The following is a 19306-nucleotide window of genomic DNA, read 5'->3' as shown; positions in this document are numbered from 1 at the left end:
TAATTTTTAGGTCAATTTTCTTATTAAAAAGGAAGTAAGGATTTAAAATCAAACACTGGCATACAGTTTCTGAAAATTCTTAATTACATTTAGCTTGATTTAAAGTTATTCATTTGTATTTAATATACAAAACTAAATGAAACCTGAACTTCCAAATAGCAAGTACATGAAATAAAATTCTCTTAATTAGATGACGTATCTAAAAGCAAAAACAAACAAACAAAATCAACCTAAGTTCAGTAATTTTTTGCTTTTAAAAAAATGGGCTGTGGTTCAAGAAAAAGGCTGCAGGGGAACTTAAATATAATTTGGGATCAAATACTTAAGTCAATAGGGAAAGTTAGGCAGAGGCATTTCATTTTCAAATGAGTATTTTGCATTTATATAGCACCTTACATAGAGTGCTTTACAATCATTATTACTGGACAGCCATTGTCAATATAAAACATGGTTTACAATCTGTCAACAAATCTAAGCACTTTGAGGCAACCAAATACCCAAGAGAATCTATTCAGTAGCAAATTCTTGGACTACTACATAGAATTAAGAAAAATGTAAGAGAGACCTGTCATAACATCACATACAAGAAGTCACTTATTGATCTTAATGACTGATATGAAGATGTTAGGTATCAGGAATTATTGAGAAATAGAAGAGTTTATATTAAGGAAAAAGTAAAACAAATGAGGTGTAAGTCAACAAGGAAATTGCCCAAAAGGTAAGGCTACCTATTACTTGTAAGTATATGAAAAATAAATCTTTTAGATGTGGAGGACAACTGAAATTATAAATGTCTGCCACATTGCCAGGATTTGATTCTCAGTTACTATAATATTCCAAAACAAGAAAAAACTAATGCACTGCCAGATTTTTTTCTTTTGTAATTTCTCCCCAAATAACCTAATCAATGCATTCACTTCTGCCAGCAGACAAGATAGCAGGAAATAATGAAATTCTATGTATTTATGTTTTAAAAATAGTTTCCAAATCTTCGGACAAATTTAATCTCCTATAAAACAATGTGAAAACTCATTTTTTTCTCTAAATAATTCTGTCAGGTGCTTTAGGTAAGATCTGATTAGCACCTCTGCCAATATATTTGTCTTTGCAAAAAGTGCACTTGCTAACCATTTTATACACTAAATATGCAAGTTACTTGAAGTGCATTTGGAAAACAATTGAAAACAGATTAATACATCATAAAAAGATTAATTCCCTTTAAACAGACATTCTTATAAAGCATGATAACACAGAGGCACAATAAAGAATATAAATTGTATATCAATTATTGGCAGAAAATCTAATTCATTACAAAGCCTACATCATTGGAGAAAGGACATTTTCATACAAAGAAAAGTACTACACTATTAAACAACACTTTTAATTGGGCATTTAAAAATTTTTGGCACATTAAAAGGAACTGAAAGGACTACAAAATAAAGGACCAAGAAATAATACATTATAGATACAAGAGAAAGTCTTCAAATGAGAAACAACTAAATATTAACATAAAATAGAGACAAATAATAAGCTGGCTGAATTTCCTGAAATGTTGTTATATGTAACAGAAGTATGCTTTGAATGCAGGGTGTTTTTTATTCTAACGGCAAGTCTTGTCTACCTTGCTGTGGCTGGTTGAACATGGCCCGGGTAAGATCTTCTTGTGCTGGTTGCTTGTCTTTGCCTAGCCAGAAACGACTGCCCTGAACCTGTACTAGCAAGTCTGTCTTCAGCTGCCTTTTTATGCAGAGTCATCCCCTATAACATAGAAAAAAAAGTCATCAACGAAAAAATAGCAGAACATACTCTCACAAAAGAAAATTTCATCATGCAGAATTTGTTACATAGCATCATAAGGCACAATTAGGAATGTTAATTCTGCTCATTACAGATTAAAATCTTATAGAGACATTTTAGTTCCAACAATTAGGTACAAATCTTCCTTTGGAAAAATTAAGGCTTAATTTTCTGAAGTTACAATAACCAAAACAACAGATAATGAAGACAGATTTTTGGAATACATTACCCATACTCAATCATATATACTTCCCTTTCCAATCAAATGTATAAAGTGATTTCCCAAGAAAAAAAGTGAAATTGATTGGTAGCAATTGATTCACATGGGGTTGTGGAATTCACAGGGCTTATTTAGAATGGAAAAACACAACACACTTGTTTCTTGAGGTGGAAAGACACACTATGTATAATACATACCACCATGCTGTTTTTCTTCACTTCAGGCAGACTTGTATTCTCAAACAAATTAAGAAAAGTTCCTGACAGCCCACAGCAGAGGGCCCAACTGAGAGCAAGGGGTCTTTCTTGAAGACAGGAGAAGGATGGCCTACTAGCTTAGAAGGGAGAGGAGCCACAATTGTTGGGCCCAGAGTACCTTTACAGGACGGAGGAAACCTCTGGGGATGCGTTCTCTAAACGTGCAGGAATAACAACAATGCAAGGCTATGAACAGATCAGGAGAAAAGTGGTTTTGGTACTTATTAATAAGCCAGAAAAACATTAAGAGCTGAGAGCTACCATTTAATCTCCCCAATGATGGCATACACGTAAACTGATGGCAGCAAGTGGAAGCTGGTCACGGCTTTGCATTTTTAACAGAATTTCAGTCTATCATGTGTATCCAAATACACAACATTCCTCCATTTTTCCAGTGAGAAAATCCAGCACATGTTTTCTACTCAATTTAAAATCAAAGCATTTAAGGATTTAATAAAATTAACAAACCTCTATTGGCAATCTTTAACTTACTAATTTGGCTACTTATATTAACGATTATATTTTATTTAAAACATACTAATTTTTTGACTTTTACATTCCAAGCAACTCATTCAAATTCTTCACACACTTTTAAGACCTCATGTCTATCACAAGGCCATTCTCTGAGATACTTAGTACCTTTTCCCAGTACTCGACACCTTCCTTTCCATTTTAGTTGTCTGAGACGCAAAACTTTCTAAATGTATGGAATGAAGCTGTTTCTGGCTATCTAATCTGAAAATAACTTGTGTGAGTCTACTTGGAGTTACTCCTTCACTCTGTGGAGAGCTGAAAATTAGGACTATTCTTTAATACCATATCACAGGATAAATAAATGTGGTTCCATAAGAAACACAATATGTGAAGTTATAAAAATCAATCAGGAATATGAAATTACTGGGCTGGCCCGCTGGTGTAGTGGTTGACTTTGTGTGCTCTGCTTTGGCAGCCCAGGTTTGTGGGTTTGGATCCCACGTGCACACCTACACACTGCTTGTCAAGCCATGTGGTGGTAGCATCCCACATACAAAGTAGAGGAAGACTGGCATGGATGTTAGCTCAGGGCCAATCTTCCTCACCAAAAAAATTAAAAAATGAAATTACTAATAAGGATTGAGGGGCAGAGCTCCAAGATCACTAACGCTAACTTTTAAAGAGGACAAAGAGGGGCCGGCCTGGTGGCTTAGTGGTTGGGTGCGCGCGCTCCGCTACTGGCAGCCCGGGGTTGGGATCCCGGGCGCGCACCGAGGCACCGCTGCTCCGGCCATGCTGAGGCGGCGTCCCACATACAGCAACTGGATGGATGTGTAACTATGACATACAACTATCTACGGGGGCTTTGGGGAAGGAAAAAAAAAAAAGGAGGAGGATTGGCAATAGATGTTAGCTCAGAGCCAGTCTTCCTCAGCAAAAAAGGGGAGGATTAGCATGGATGTTAGCTCAGGGCTGATCTCCCTCACAAAAAACAAAAAAAAATAAAGAGGATAAAGAGGTAATAGAACAGGTCGAGGCAGGACTAGTTCCTCGAGAATTTCCTTAAATATATAGATTTTTCCCTATTTTTTAAATTTAAATTTTCTTTTTAAATCATGAATTTGCATTAATTGATTTTTTTTTATATTTTATTTTATTTTTTTTTGTGAGGAAGATCAGCCCTGAGCTAACATCCGTGCTAATCCTCCCCTTTTTGCAGAGGAAGACTGGCTCTGAGCTAACATCTATTGCCAATCCTCCTCCTTTTTTTCCCCAAAGCCCCAGTAGATAGTTGTATGTCATAGTTGCACATCCTTCTAGTTGCTGTATGTGGGACGCGGCCTCAGCATGGCCAGAGAAGCGGTGCGTCGGTGTGCGCCCGGGATCCGAAGTAGCAGAGCGCATGCACTTAACCGCTAAGCCATGGGGCTGGCCCTAAATTTTAATTTTCAAGAAATCTCTATTTGTTAACAATAATAGTATTCTAAACACAATATGATTTCCTCTTTTGTTTTTAAAAATTGTGATAGAATCTTAAATATGTAGTTTTTTTTTTTTTTTGGTGAGGAAGATTGGCCTTGCGCTAACATTTGTTGCCAATCTTCCTCTTTTTGCTTGAGGAAGAGTGGCCCTGGGCTAACATCTGTGCCAATCTTCCTCTATTTTGTATGTGGGTTGCCACTACAGCATGGCTTGATGAGTGGTGTAGGTCTATGCCTGGGATCCGAACCCGTAAACCCTGGGCCACTGAAGCGGAGTGTGCCGAACTTAACCACTAGGCCATGGGGCTGGCTCCTTAAATATGTAGTTTTAACCAAGGCAAATATAAATGAGGACATGTCATAAAATTGTATGAATTTTTGACAAAGATTAAATCACATTATTAGGAGGCCTGGGATACTAACCTTTAAAACACAGTGTCAATTATAACCATAAAACAGAAACAATGGCATTGTGCCAATAACACAACTATAGAGTCAGAGGGGGTTGATGAAAAGAATCTGGTCCAATTTCCTGTCTTAGGCAAATAACATTTTGAAAAGGCAGAAGTGGTCTTACAAAGAAGAACAAAGAAGAAAAAGACAACAAAAAGTCTAGAAAAAAGTACTAAAAAAAGTACAGCATTCTTAAAAATTCACAGCTATTTATATCCAGGAACTCTTACTGAAGTCCAAATGGTGATAGGCATTTATTTTCCCCTGCAATATGTTTAAAGTTTTTTTTGTGTTGGAAAATTCAATCTCAGAACCTTCAGTCGTTCAGGGTCTAACACTGTTACACCTATTAGAAAAATTTCCAAACCCTATGAGATAGTTAGCCAGCTCTGGTGATCTAACGGTTAAGATACTGCACTCTCACAGCCACAGCCTGGGTTCATTTCTGGTCAGGGAACCACACCACTTGTCTGTCGGTTGTCATACTGTGGTGGCTGCGTGTTGCTGTGATGCTGAAAGCTATGCCACCGGTATTTCAAATACCAGCAGGGTCACCCATGGTGGACAGGCTTCAGCAGAGCTTCCAGACTAAGACAGAGAAGGAGAAAGGACCTGGCCACCCACTTCTGAAAAACTGTCCATGAAAACCCTATGAATAGCAGCGGAGCATTGTCTGATACAGCGCCGGAAGATGAGAGGATGGCACTACCTACCAACAACCACAAATGAGATAGTTAAAGCATCCTCAGTGTACGTACCACTCCTGCAAAGGCACTGAAATAGCCCCACAAAACAAAAGCTACTGCAACTGTGTGTAGATGTCATTACAGTCCCTTTCCCCTAGAATAAAATGGTTCTGAGGGACAGAAATCCAACTGATTCTATCCTCTAGAGTTAATGATGTGTTTGGAAGGCCCTACCCCTGTTTATATGGTGGTTCTCTTATCTGCTTTTCAATCCTAAGGTTAGCATTAAGATTTTGTTAGTGTGTGTTAGAACAGCAATTACTTCCAGATTCATTTGGTAGAATTACTTCTACAGTCAAGGGAGTATATATTCACTGAACTCGCAATATGTTTTGAAGTATTATTTTCTTACCATATTGTACCAGGCACTAACAATATATTTCTCCTCCATCTCTCTCTGACTCTTTGTTTTCTCATATTCTTTCTAAAAAACAAGCACATGTAAACATTTAAAGATAGAAAACAATTCAATATCAATAAAACTCACAATTAACTGTCTAAATGAATGGATACGATTGTATATAGGAAGGCTCCTAGAAAATAAAGAATCAAAAATCAAATATCTTGTTGTATAGTATAGTAAACTACCTCTAATGAATGGAACAGTCGGTCCCGTTCCTGGAGCTGATTTTTAAGAGCCTGTATTTCTGGTGCTGCTCCTTGATTCTGTTTAGGATCTAAAGTACGGATAACCTGCAAAAAGCAATAAAAGAAAAATTTAAAAAGTCTCAAAGAATGTAACATCTAAAGAAGCACTTAAAAAAAAACATTCAAAGGGTAAACCTTATGTGAATCAAAAGCTATCTTCCAAGGATCCTTTAAAATTTGAATGTATGAAATAATATTCAATTGTTGCAACTTTTAATTATATAAAACTTTTTAATTATGTAAAAGAATCAATTATAAGAAGTAATTCTGGCTTAAAACTAATAAATAATACTACAGCAGACACTACTGACAGCTGTCTCTCCTTTTCCTTTCCTCTGATTTGGTTCAGCTAGCCCTCCGCCCCTGACCAGACGTGTACTTAGCAGCAGGTCCTGCTGGTTTAAAAGCCTGTCACTGTGGTCCGTCTCCTCCTCTGCCAGCGCCTCAGTTTACGCATGGCCATGTGATGCAATTCTAGCTGACCAACTAAGAGGTCTTCCGAGAAAGTCTTTTTGCTTTGTGGCCCATTTTTTTACTATCAAAAGTGACCAAATCTATAGAAAACTTGAAAGAGCAGCACAAAAAAAATTCATTTCCTCTAACCCAGATTCACCCACAGCTGCACTGCCACATTTGATTTCTTGCTCTCTCTCCACACACAGACATGCACGCTTGTTTCAGGGACTATTTTAAAGTAATCTGCAGACTTAACGACACATAACTCTTAAATACTTCAACGTGCATCTCCTTAGACTGAGGACATTCCCCTACATAATCACAATACCATTGTCATCTGTAAGAAATAATTTTATAAATCATCACTATTCAGTCCAAATCCACATTTCCACAGGTGTCTCCACAATGTCTTTTACAACTGTCCTTTCTGCCCCCAATCCAGGACTCAAATATTAATGCATTGCATTTGGTATTTAGGTCCCTTTGGCTTTTATGCTCCCCCACACTCCACTGCCTATTTTTGTTTTTCATAACATTGACTTCTATCCCAAATTCTGGATTTATCTGATGATTTCCTGAAGGTGCTATTTATTTTGTTCCAATAAGCTCATTTTCCCTGGGAACTGGAAGTTAGATCTATAAGATTGCTTAGATTCAGGGTAAATATTATCAGTTAAATACTCCATCAAGAGGCACAAGATGTTGGTTGTCCTACCATTAATGTAGCTACTTTTGATTACTAGTTCGGGTAGTGACTGCCACTTATTTCCTACATACATTTTCCTCTTGGTAGTTCTTGATCTTTTCCTGATGGCTCTCTATGTGAGAAGTCACTGTACGTGCACTGTATTCTGAGGAGTCAGTGAAACACGATCAGAAAGTAGAGGAAGATACCCACAAATTCATACTTACACTTTTGGCTTTCTCTAAGTATTTTTTGTATCGTTCTTCCATTTGCTTCATTTCCTCTTCTTTCTTCCGTAAAGCTTCTTGTAATTCTTCAATTTTTAAGGCTGCAGATGAGACATTAAAAAAAATTTTTTTTGGATTCTAACAACTTTAAAAATATTTCAACTGACAAAATAGTAAATAGTTAACAACTCTGAGAGACTGTTTGGTCTATTCCTATATATAATTTTCTTTAAAAACAAAAATTTATAGTTTTTTTTTTACAAAAAGCTTTTCTTATAAACAAAAACTCCAGTATGGAAGTGAATAAATTAAAAAGTATCCATTGATGGATGAATGGATAAACAAAATGTGGTAAATACATACAATCGAATATTATTCAGCCTCTGATATATGCTACAACATGGAGACATTACCAGGTGAAAATGAAAGACATTATGCTGAGTGAAATAAGCCAGACATGAAAAGACAAATACTGCATGAGTCCACTTATACGAGTTCCCTAGAATAGTCAAATTCATAGAGACAGAAAGCAGGGGCTGGGGGCATAGGGGAGAGAGGGGAGTTATCGTTGAACGGGTATGGAGTTTCACTCTGGGATGATGAGAAAGCTCTTGGAGGTAGATGGTGGCTGCACAGCATCACTATACCAGATAGTCAAGCGATAGATTGTGGTTGCACAATAATGTGAATGTACACCTAAAAATGGTTAAAGTGGTCATTTTTATGTTGTGTATATGTTACCACAATAAAAAAAAAAGTAAAAGTCTGTGTCCTACTCCCACCTCCACACAAAAGTATTAATAAACTCAAGCTACCGACATGTGTAAACATCAATAGAAGTAGAAGTCTGGCTGACTCACATGCAACTATACTATTAAAATAACTAATTTCATAAAATATTCATTAGCATCCATAGTTAAGGAAAAACTCACAACTATAATGAGAAATTTAAGAAATATTATGAAGATGATTATACATTTTTTTTGTAAATAAGGCGAATTCTTTAATTGCTAGAATATGTAATAGGGCCTATTTCTAAAAGAAATAATTTTATATAAAGTCATTATCACTAGGGTAATGTATGGCTAACTAATTTAAAACTATGCCAATTAGGAAAAACTCACAGCTGTTGTTAAATCTTGGTTCGAGATCTTCAATAATAGCTCTCTTCTTCTGCAGTTCGTTATTGGCTTCATGCAGCTTCTCTCTGTAACAAAGTATGTAACAGTCACGTACAACTGTTTTCTAATTTTTTCCACAAATGAAAAATCTAAATTCTTTATTCTTGAAATATACTTGCATAGCACACAGTGCTGTGAAACATAGATGAAAAGACTAATCCAACATGAATTTAATATATTTTGAAATAAGTAAAAAAATAGAGACAAAAATTCCAGAGTTTGAAGTAGTAGTAATTTCTTTTACCTAAACCTGCACAAGAGGCTACAAAGAACTTAGTGATCTTAATCTTTTTCTAGGAATAGGATATTGTAAAAATTAAATTAAAAATTTTGCAGAGGTTTTACAATGCAAAATCTTATTGGAAAAAAAAGTGAAGTTCTAAAAATAAGAATTAATAGAAAGAACATTACATACCAATGAAAAGGAATAAATTCATGATACATGCAACCACCTGGATGGATCTCACAGAATGTTGAACAAAGGAAGTCAGATACAAAAGGGTATTACATTTATGATTCCATTTATATGAAGTTCAGAAAGTATCAAAATTAATGAAAGGTGATAGAGATCAGCACAGTGACGAGTTTGGGGATATAATCAATCAGAAGACAGAAGGACGAATCCTGGCAGGTTGCCAGAAATATTCTATATGTTGATCTGTGTTACCTACATATGTAGAAGAACATTCCTTAAGCTGTAGACTTAGGAACTTAGGATTTGTGTACTTTACTGTACACAAATGCATGTAAGCTATATTCTAATACAGAAGTAAAAAAAATGAATGAACAGGAAGTTTTTTCCTGGTATTTATATAATATGTATAATTCTCCCTATAGAGTACCTAGTGTGGCACTCTGTAATATGAGAGGGAGAAAAGGCTGCAAAAATTGGAAAATACAGAAAAACACTAAGAACATAGAGTACTTTGTCATGTCTATTTCTGGTCTTTTCTATGCATAATACTTTTAATCTTTTTCTTTTTCAAGGGTGTGACATACACATAGACACACACACAAATATATATATATATATATATACACAAAATAAATATATACAGTTTAAAGAATAAGAAAAACTAAGCCCAGTGAAGAAACAGGTTAAGACACAGAAATTATCCCCGAACCTCAGAAGTCCCATGTGTTCCTATCCCCTTCCCAGAAGTAACCAAAATTTGGAATTTTAATCATTCTCATGATTTTGTGATGGGCCTTTATGTGTATTCCTAAATAATACATTGCTTAATTTTGCCCAATTTTTACTTTATACATTAATTATACTGTATGTATTGTTGTGTGACTTCCATTTTTCACTTAACATTATGTCCCTGAGATTCATCTATGTCAATGTGTTAGCCCTAGTTTACACATTTTTACTGCTGTATAGCGTTGTATTGTTTGAATACACCTCATTCTAACTATCATTTTACAAGTGGTAATATTTGTATTGTTTCTACTTTTCTGTGATTACAAACAACGGTCTTCCATACTTCCTTCTACAAGTCCCCTGGTACACATGGACAACAGCATCTATAGGAATCTAGGGAATATATAGGGGAGTGGAACTGATGGGTCATAGAATATGTGCATATTCAAGTTTACTAAGTAAACTGATGTATACTCCTACCAGCTGTGGGTGAGAATTACCATTGCTCAACATCTTTGGCAATACTTAGTAGGTCTGATGCTTAAAAATTACCAATTTGGTGCGTCTAAAATGGACTCCATTGTAGTTTTAAATCTGCATGAGAATGACCATCTTTTGAGATGTCTATGAGCCCCGTTGTGGGTTGAATTGTGTCTTCCCAAAAGATATGGTAGAATCCTAACTCCCCAGAACCTGTAAATGTGACATGTGGAAACAGGGTCTTTGCAGATGTAGTTAGTTAAGGTGAGGTCATACTAGATCAGGGTGGGTCCTAAATCCTACGACTGGCGTCCTCATTAGAAGGCCACATGAAGACGGAGATAGAGAATGGAATAATGTGTCTACAAGCCACGGAACACCAAAGCTTGTTGGCTGCCACCAGAAGTTAGGAGAGGGGCATGGAACAGATTCTCCCCTAGAACCTCCAGAAGGAACCAATCCTGCTGACACCTTGATTTCAGACTTCTAGCTTCAAGAACTGTTAGGGAATAAATTTCTATTGTTTTTAAAAGCCACCCAGTTTGTAGTAATTTGTTATGGCAACCACAGAAATGAATACAGGCTTTATGTTCACTAATAAATTATTTTTGATGAAATAAACTATTTTTGACCATGTAAATGACAATACAGAACAATGGTCAGACAGTAGTCTTATGAAACAGCAGGTGCTCTATTTTTTGCAATAAAGGAATGGGAAATGAAGACCGGGTAGAATGCAGTACTAGATTCTGACTCTAGGTCACTTCACAACAGCCAGGAAGCATTTCTACTCCTCTAGTACATTAACAATCCGCCCATTGTTAGACGTGCCAGCAAGTGTCAGCTGCTAGGTGTATCTCACTTTTCCCACATTAAAAAAAAAAAAAAATCGGATAGCATGCAGCAAACTGCCAGTCTACAGAATGTCTTTCCAATCTCAACAGAACAAGTCAAATTATCTCTGGTATTGAGGATGCCTGGTTTACCATAGGGTGACACTGTAAAATTCCAACAGGCTAGCAATTCATGGCCACCCTACACTCAATGTTTGCAAGGAGAGAGTTTTGCTAGAAAGTGATAAGAAGGATTAAGGTTGTTACTTGGTGCGAGAAAAATCACAAAACATTCCTAACATTGTCAACCTCAGCTAAAGACAAAGATGGACGAAGATTTCTTCTTCATGAGAAACAAACGCAATATTTTAAAATTTATTTCATCTTTTAGATTAAAAAGTCATGTTCAGATATGTTTGCAATTCAAGGAAATGTTTGAAAATCTGCTACTGTTAATAAGCATAATGTTAATATATTAATTATAATTAATTACTTATAATACTTTAAAAATTACTTAAAATTACTTTAAAAAATTACTTATAATACTTAAAAAAAATTCAACGGCCATACTCTAGAGCTGGAAAACTCCAGCTGTGGGCCAAATTCAGCTGCTGCCTGTTTTCATACGTCAAGTTTTATTGGAACACAGTCACAACACTAGTTTACTTATTATCTACGGCTGCTTTCAAGCTACAGCTACAGAGCTGAGCGGTTGTGACACAAACCATGGCTTGCAAAGCCTAAAGGAATTACTGTCTGGCCCTTTACAGAAAAAGGTTTCTGACTTCTGATCTAGAGTGTCTCAAACTCCTAACTATGATTATAAATACTGTCACGAAGACATAAAACCTGGGAATCTCATTGGAAAACAGTTCTAAAGCAGTCATTGCTCTGATTTGAGGACCTTGGGCAGAGACAATCCTATAGATACTATGAATGCACCTTATAATGTTCTTTTTCTTCAAGGGACACCCGTGCCATTGCCTAGACACTCTGTAACCACCGAACATAAAACACTTATTTTCACTAGATGATATAAAAATGAGCCTCAACAGCTTTTATACTTACAGATGTTCTTCAAGCTTCTTTTTTAGAAGAACTGACTGAAAATGGAAAATAAAAAATAATTTATTACTTAACATTTTAACTAATAAATTATTATTTTTTAAAAATTAAGAGCATAGTAGTAACTAACTCTCAGTGAGCCCTCAGTAATCTGTCTTGTCAAAGAGCTCGAAACACACAATATACCCAAGTCTATTTCTCTTTGATAACAGAGAGAGCAGTCCACACGGGATAGCAATCAGAATAAAATAACCAGAAACTGCATATCTGAATTCTCTATTTATAGTCAGGGAAATGAATAAAAAGGCCACTTATGTATAGAACTAACATTCCTGGACTTAACAGGCAGGTTGAACTCTAATAAAAACAGACTTTCCCTAAGACACTTTTAATCTACTATATTGTTTAACTTGCATCATGATGAAGTGTGGGAGCATTTCCATATATATTTATTGACTTAATCAGTGATTTACAAATATGCAGAGGTTGCAAATAATTTATGTGATAGTATGGGAACTGAAGGATGGTGTACACACAGAACATGCTGGAGAATGCAGCTTTAACTGGGTATTATATATTAAAAAAAAAAGGGTCCCCCTCAAAAGCAGGAGATCAGAATTGACCTAAAAATAAGCAAAGAATAATGGCATTCTAAAAGGACCACTAGGTTTCATAATTAAACTTAACACTTATAGGGTACATATTATTAATGAATTCTATGAAACATTTCATTTTGAGATAAGCGGTTACATAATGAATTCCGTCAAACTCAATTAATATAGGCTTATAAAACAAATTGTCCAATCAATCAATCGCAGTGAGGAGGGGGAAAACCCTCACACTAAGTCCTTTGATTTTCAGTCACTTTATTCAATAATGATTACTGTAACTGTTTACTCAGGTCCATTCTAACACAGCTCCGGAATATTGCAAATTCCCTTCTTTGCTCAATGTTAACTATAGTTAGGTGAGTGGACCACAATGTCTTCTATCATTGCTTCCCCCAAATATAACAAAAAGATAATAACTCTGTTAACTTCCGATTATTGCTTGTTCCTTCTTTAGTACAGAGGATAAAATGAAAATACTTTTTATATACCTTAACTTTAACTTGCACTTATGTTTTTTTTTTTTTTTGTGTGAGGAGATCAGCCCTGTGCTAACATCCGCCAATCCTCCTCTTTTTTTTTTTTTTTTGCTGAGGAAGACGGCCCTGGGCTAACATCTGTGCCCATCTTCCTCCACTTTATATGGGACGCCGCCACAGCATGGCTTGCCAAGCAGTGCATCGGTGCGCGCCCGGGATCCGAACCAGCGAACCCCGGGCCGCCGCAGCGGAGCGCGCACACTTAACCGCTTGCGCCACCGGGCCGGCCCCTGCACTTATGTTTTGACTAGGCTCTATAAAAATTAATTTTAATTCTAAGATAATACATAATAAAATAATTATTTAATGAGTGGTTAATATGCCAGGCACTGCACTAAAGCATGTCATATACATTGTCTCATGTTAACCTCACAACAGTGAGTAATATTAGCCCCATCTCATACTTGAGGAAGGTGAGGCTGGGGAGACATTCACTAGCTTTCAAGTGGCAGATCCAGCATTAAAACCCAGGTCTGCCAGACTCCAAAGTCTATGCGTGGTCTTCACTTCCAAGCTTTCTATGCTGTGATGCCTCTCCAACTGGACTGTTACTATCAAAATACGTGGCAGGAGGAGGCCAGACTGTAATAGAAAGCTAGCTTCAAAATGATTTTTTTTTTTAAGTCATTGAACCCTTTCCTTTATTTAAAAAAAAATTTTTTTTTATTTATTTATTTTTCCCCCAAAGCCCCAGTAGATAGTTGTATGTCACAGCTGCACATCCTTCTAGTTGCTGTACGTGGGACACGGCCTCAGCATGGCAGGAGAAGCAGTGCGTCGGTGCACGCCCGGGATCCGAACCTGGGCCGCCGGCAGCGGAGCGTGCGCACCTAACCCCTAAGCCATGGGGTTGGCCCCAAAATAATTTTTAAAACAAACTAATTATAACAATGGGGTAGAGTGGGATGGAAAAAAAAAAAAAAAAAAAAACAAGAGCAGAGTTCTCTTTAGTCTGTCTTAAGTTTTGATATTCTTTAAGTAGCTTAACCATAAAGGGCATACACAAACCTATAAGGCCAGTAATATTGGTATATTCATTTTGCGTAAAATTCCCATAACTTAAAATTTCAATACCATCAACTATGACGGCAGATAATGTATAAATAAAAAAAACTGCTCGATACATAGAAATGAATAGGAAGCCATACTTACAATAGCCTTGAGCAGAAACCATGCCAAGAGACAGAGAGGACATATTAGTATGAAGCAAACATAGCAGCCAATAGAAGGAACGATTTAGTAATTCATGAACAGAAGTAAAAGATATGCATTTTTTTTCAAAAATATACATTTTTCTTTCTTCTATGTTCTCATCCTGTCTTGTTCTCTGGAGTTTTATACACTGTGGCTAGCTCAAATTATCCATATCACTGGATATAACAATGCTTTTCTGCTTCCATGCTAAAAATAAATGACATAAAAATAATAATAAAAATGTGCAAACCATTCTATTCTGACTTAAGGTCACATGAAAGGACTGTGCTTTTGATAACAGAAATAGACAGAGATTATGTGGTTCTTCAGGGGGACCAATTCCATTTATTTGGCAGGTTGTTCTAAGTATGACATACTCCTGAGATGCAACCCTGTAGGTTAGTGAAAGAGAGAAGACAAAAACATCAAAAATCTGCTGGGGGAAAGAACCACATATCCTGTACCACCCTAATTTACTTCTCCAAACCACTTTGAGGCATATCATCAGGAAAAGTTTCTACCTGAATCTTTTCTATATGTAGAAAAAAGCTCTGAGACAACTTCCAAGAACTTAGAGCAAGATAGCTCATTAGCATCTGGACAGTCAAATAAACTGACTAATTTACCCAAATAGTACTTTATAGGGCTGGCATCTCACTTCTGAAATATGTTCTTTTAAACTAATGGCACACAGCATACTAATTAGATTTGATTACCACAGTAATACCTAATCAGGTTATGCAAAAATATCCTTTACAAACTAAATTCCATTATGTATGTTTGAGTAGAAGTAAGAGAATCAGTACAACGGTTATTGCTGTAACACTAAGGTTGAGCCGATACTCATGTTCTGCCATTTTACTTCCCATGTACCATACGCCCTTCCCCTCTTTACCATAACAAATCAACAAAAAGTCTCCTCAAAGTTTTAGAGACTAAAACGAAGTGTACATTCATCTCAGTTTAAGGGACCTACTGATTTTACCAAACTAAGAAACGTGACCCTTTGGTTCATCTCTAAGATACTCTTAGTTAGCTTACTAATATTTTAATGCATTCAAGGTGCTTTTGCTTCACCTCTTTGTGATTTAGCCTCTGGATAAAAATACGTTTAAAAAGTAAACTAGGACAATTTAATAAGGGAATAAGATAGTTTAAATGTTGGTGACAATTTTAGGAACTGGGACTCAATCTGGGAATCTAAGAACTACCAACACATTAATTAAAGGATAAACTAAAATCACTGATCTTAGAAAGCAGAGCATGCTGCCAATATAAGCTAGATCTATGCTTAAGAAACTCACAAAATTAGGTCACTGATGAGCTTCTTTGATGTCTTTTGTTTTTATACCCTCTTATGTTAATAAGGCTGGATGAAACTAGATATAGCTATAGTTTTAACAGTGATCCCCCAAATGACTCTATCAATGGAAACAACAAAATAGGTTTGTACTCAAAGGCCAGAGGTTCATAGCAAATTACACTGCCAATAAAAAGAAAAAAAACAACTGGGTGAAGCAAAGATTGGTCACTAAAATTTCGTTTTTTTCCCCTCTTTACAAATATTTTTGAGCACTTTATACTCGCAGATCTGTTGTCGACTGTAAATTAAATTACATTAAATGTAAAGGGTTTGCAAAATATGATTTACTTACACTTTTATCAGAGATTGACTGACTACTATGTGCTACACAAGCACTGTGATAGACGATGAGCATGAGGAGATGAAGACCTAGCTCCTGGCTCAACGCATTTACCATATTCTAGATTGGAGTGTGCCAGCCAAGCAGGCAGGGCTATGACAGATATGCAGTATGCTAAAGGAATATAAAAAAAGGTCAGTGAACTTAATTTGAGTGTGTGTGTGTGGTGGGGGGGATAGTAAGAGAGATTCAGAAATTTAGAGATGGTGGGGTTCTAGCAATGGCATTATTTTCTTAAATATCAATTTTATATCAAAAATGTCTACTTGAACAGGCGAAGTATCTAACCAACATTTTTTGAACCAAAAACCCTATACTTGGAATACTGAGTTGAACACATTTAAAACACAAAGCCTTAATTAATTCCTTAGCTGATAATTACAAATGAACTTCTAATTCCCGGCAGAGTCAATCTGAAAGACAGAATAAAGCACCGTCTGCTCCTTTTTATAAGAAACGTTAGTAAAAGGAAAACATTGTTTCTTTTCTATAACCAAGATAATTATAAATTATTTTGCTAGAGACTACCGAATAAAAAATAAAAGTTATAGCTTTTCTTAACACTGTGAAACTGTTGGAACATGGTTGGTACACATTAAAACTTACATCTTCTGCTTTTGATCCTTGATCTTGTAAAGATTTTTGCAATTCTTCGACTTGTGACTGTACTTCCAGAAGTCTTTGATTCACCAGCCTAGAAATCAAATGTACATTAATTTTCCAAGTGCTGACTTAACTTAGGCCCTTTTCCTTAGGTTGTCATACTGGTTAGAGAGACAGTATAATTAGCAAAACAAAGCCTCATGTTACAGTGGCAGTAGCTCACTTTTCTGATTTTTCGTATTGCTTGAAATTTCTATGACGATTTCCAAGGTAGTGTTCGGGTGGACACATTTTTTGAACTGGTGTACTTATGCAAATGTATTTATCTGAAATTCACTTTAATATATGTTTATTCAAACTATGTGTTAGGTACTATGCTCAGCACTAGCGCTAAAAGATCTCTGCACTCAAGGAATTTAGTGGGGAGGCAAAATGTAAACAAAGAAAATACAAGATAAATACTTCAACGTAGTGCACAGAGGCATACAAAAGGAATGACGACTGCTCAACGAGCCAGAACTGCCCCTAACTGTGTGGAGGAGTCAGGATAGGCTTGACTTGAATTGTGACTAGAACAATAAATAAAATATTTATGGGGTTATAATGGTGCAAAGGGGATCCAAGACAGAGAATTCAGCATGTCCGAAGTGCACAGAAAAACAAGAGGGTACAGTGAGTTCAGGAATGGTATGACTGCGGAATAAGTTATGAGGGGAAGAATGACTGGAGAGGAAACCAGAGGAGAAAAGGAGAGGTCGGGTATAACCTTGTGTGAAATGCAAAAGTATGTGGAACTTATCCAATAATCTGGCTTTCTAAATTTTGGCTGGAACTGGAATTAACTCAGCCAGCCTTTAATAACGCTGATTCTGGAGCTCAATCTTCATAAATTCTCTAGGGTATTATGACACAACACTCATCAACCAGGAGACCGTTTGGTTACCTAGGTCTGAGTGATGTTGAAGGATTGCAAGAAGGGAGAAACACGATTAGACAGTATTTTAGAAAGATCACCTTGGTTTGAGAGTGGAAGATAGTATTAAAAAAGGTCAAAGAGCAGGCATGAAGACTAGGAGGAGGCTATTACAATTATTACTAAATATGCCTGAAATAGAAGGGAACAGAGGAGGAAATATATTGAAAGAGCAAAAGAACACAAGCAATAAAAAAATAACACTTAGGATTTTGGTTTGAGCTACTGAGAACCATTTATTGAGAAAGGAATATAAAGAATCTCACTTTGTATTTGTTGAAAATGAAGTGCCTAGAGATATCTGTCAAATAGGTATCTGCATTGGAAGCACAGAGAGAAGTCTGAATTGAACATACAGATTTGGGAGCCATCTGGAATTAACTGAAGCCATGAGCATAAATAATATTGATTAGAAAGAACGTGAGGACGAGTGGAAGAGGAACGAAGACAGTCCATGGCAGATTACCAACCGAAGGATAGAAAGAAGAACCTCACTCTGGAGAATAATCAGAGAACTAAGAAAAACATAAGAGAGGGATGTTACTGAAATAAAAAAAAAAGTCTGAAGAGGGAAATGATCAACAACAATCAATATACAGTAATGTGCTGCATAACAACATTTAGGTAAACAATGGACCACATATACAAATGACAGTGGTCCCATAAGATTAGTACCATGTAGGGCCGGCCCTGTGGCTTAGTGGTTAAGTGTGTGCTCTCTGATGCTGGCGGCCCGGGTTCGTATCCCGGGCGCACACCGACGCACCACTTCTCCGGCCACGCTGAGGCCGTGTCCCACATACGGCAACTAGAAGGCTGTGCAACTATGACATACAACTATCTACTGGGGCTTTGGGGGGAAAATAAATAAATAAATCTTTAAAAAAAAAAAAAAAAAAAAAAAAAAAAAAAAAAAAGATTAGTACCATGTAACCTAGGTGTGTAGTAGGCTATAGCATCTAGGTTCGTGTAAGTACACTCTATGATGTTCGCACAACGATGACATCGTCTAACAATGCATTTCTCAGAACCTATCTCTGTCGATAAGCGATGCTTGACTGCAGTAGAGAAATGAGGAAAGATAAAGTCTTGAATGCTCCCATAGGATTGACCATTTAAGAGATGACGGGTTATTTTAGTAAGTAATGTTTTAGTGAAAAGATAGTAAAAGCCAGACTGCCTCAAATTAAGGACAAAACAGGGCAATGAGCATTTAGAATTCAAACAGCCAGAAAGTTCAATAAGAAATTTTTTTATTCAACAAGTTATAAGAAATTCTTATCATAAGCCTTCTAGGTTCTACAATTTAGTGAGAATTATAGTAAAAATGCAATCAAATCTATAATAATAACTGATGTTTTCACATCAAGGAATAGAAAATCTGAGTGCTTTTTCCAACAGTGAAAGAATTATCTGAATAGATCCATATTTAATATGAAGACAGAGGTAAATAAAAATATTACTAGTGACATTGTAACTTTGTTCAATCTTTTCAGAAAGCAATATGGGAATATATATCAAACTATAAGACTATTTCAA

The 19306-nt window shown here is 36.2% G+C and overlaps 1 protein-coding gene across 5 annotated transcripts in view; it reads right to left on the bottom strand.

The window, feature by feature from the left end:
- The window catches only part of HOOK3 (hook microtubule tethering protein 3), a 110190-nt gene that overhangs the window by 8340 nt on the left and 82544 nt on the right, over positions 1-19306 (bottom strand). For 2 of the 5 annotated variants that reach the window (XM_087418598.1, XM_087418601.1), the window contains 7 exons: positions 16798-16885; positions 12151-12185; positions 8569-8651; positions 7445-7545; positions 6017-6121; positions 5781-5852; positions 1622-1758 (listed from right to left, as the gene is read on the bottom strand). In XM_087418598.1, coding sequence (XP_087274724.1) covers positions 1622-1758; positions 5781-5852; positions 6017-6121; positions 7445-7545; positions 8569-8651; positions 12151-12185; positions 16798-16885 — 621 coding nt within the window. Of the gene's footprint in view, positions 1-3; positions 200-1357; positions 1759-1785; positions 2461-5780; positions 5853-6016; positions 6122-7444; positions 7546-8568; positions 8652-12150; positions 12186-16797; positions 16886-19306 lie in introns of those variants that run through there. The other 3 variants (XM_087418599.1, XM_004441218.3, XM_087418600.1) reach the window with 3 other exon arrangements.

The sequence above is a fragment of the Ceratotherium simum genome, chromosome 28, assembly GCF_057802395.1.
Source record: "Ceratotherium simum simum isolate JZ-2026a chromosome 28, ASM5780239v1, whole genome shotgun sequence".
Lineage (NCBI taxonomy): Eukaryota > Metazoa > Chordata > Mammalia > Perissodactyla > Rhinocerotidae > Ceratotherium > Ceratotherium simum.
Note: the sequence above shows the minus strand (reverse complement) of the source record. Positions and strands in the feature narration are given on the sequence as shown.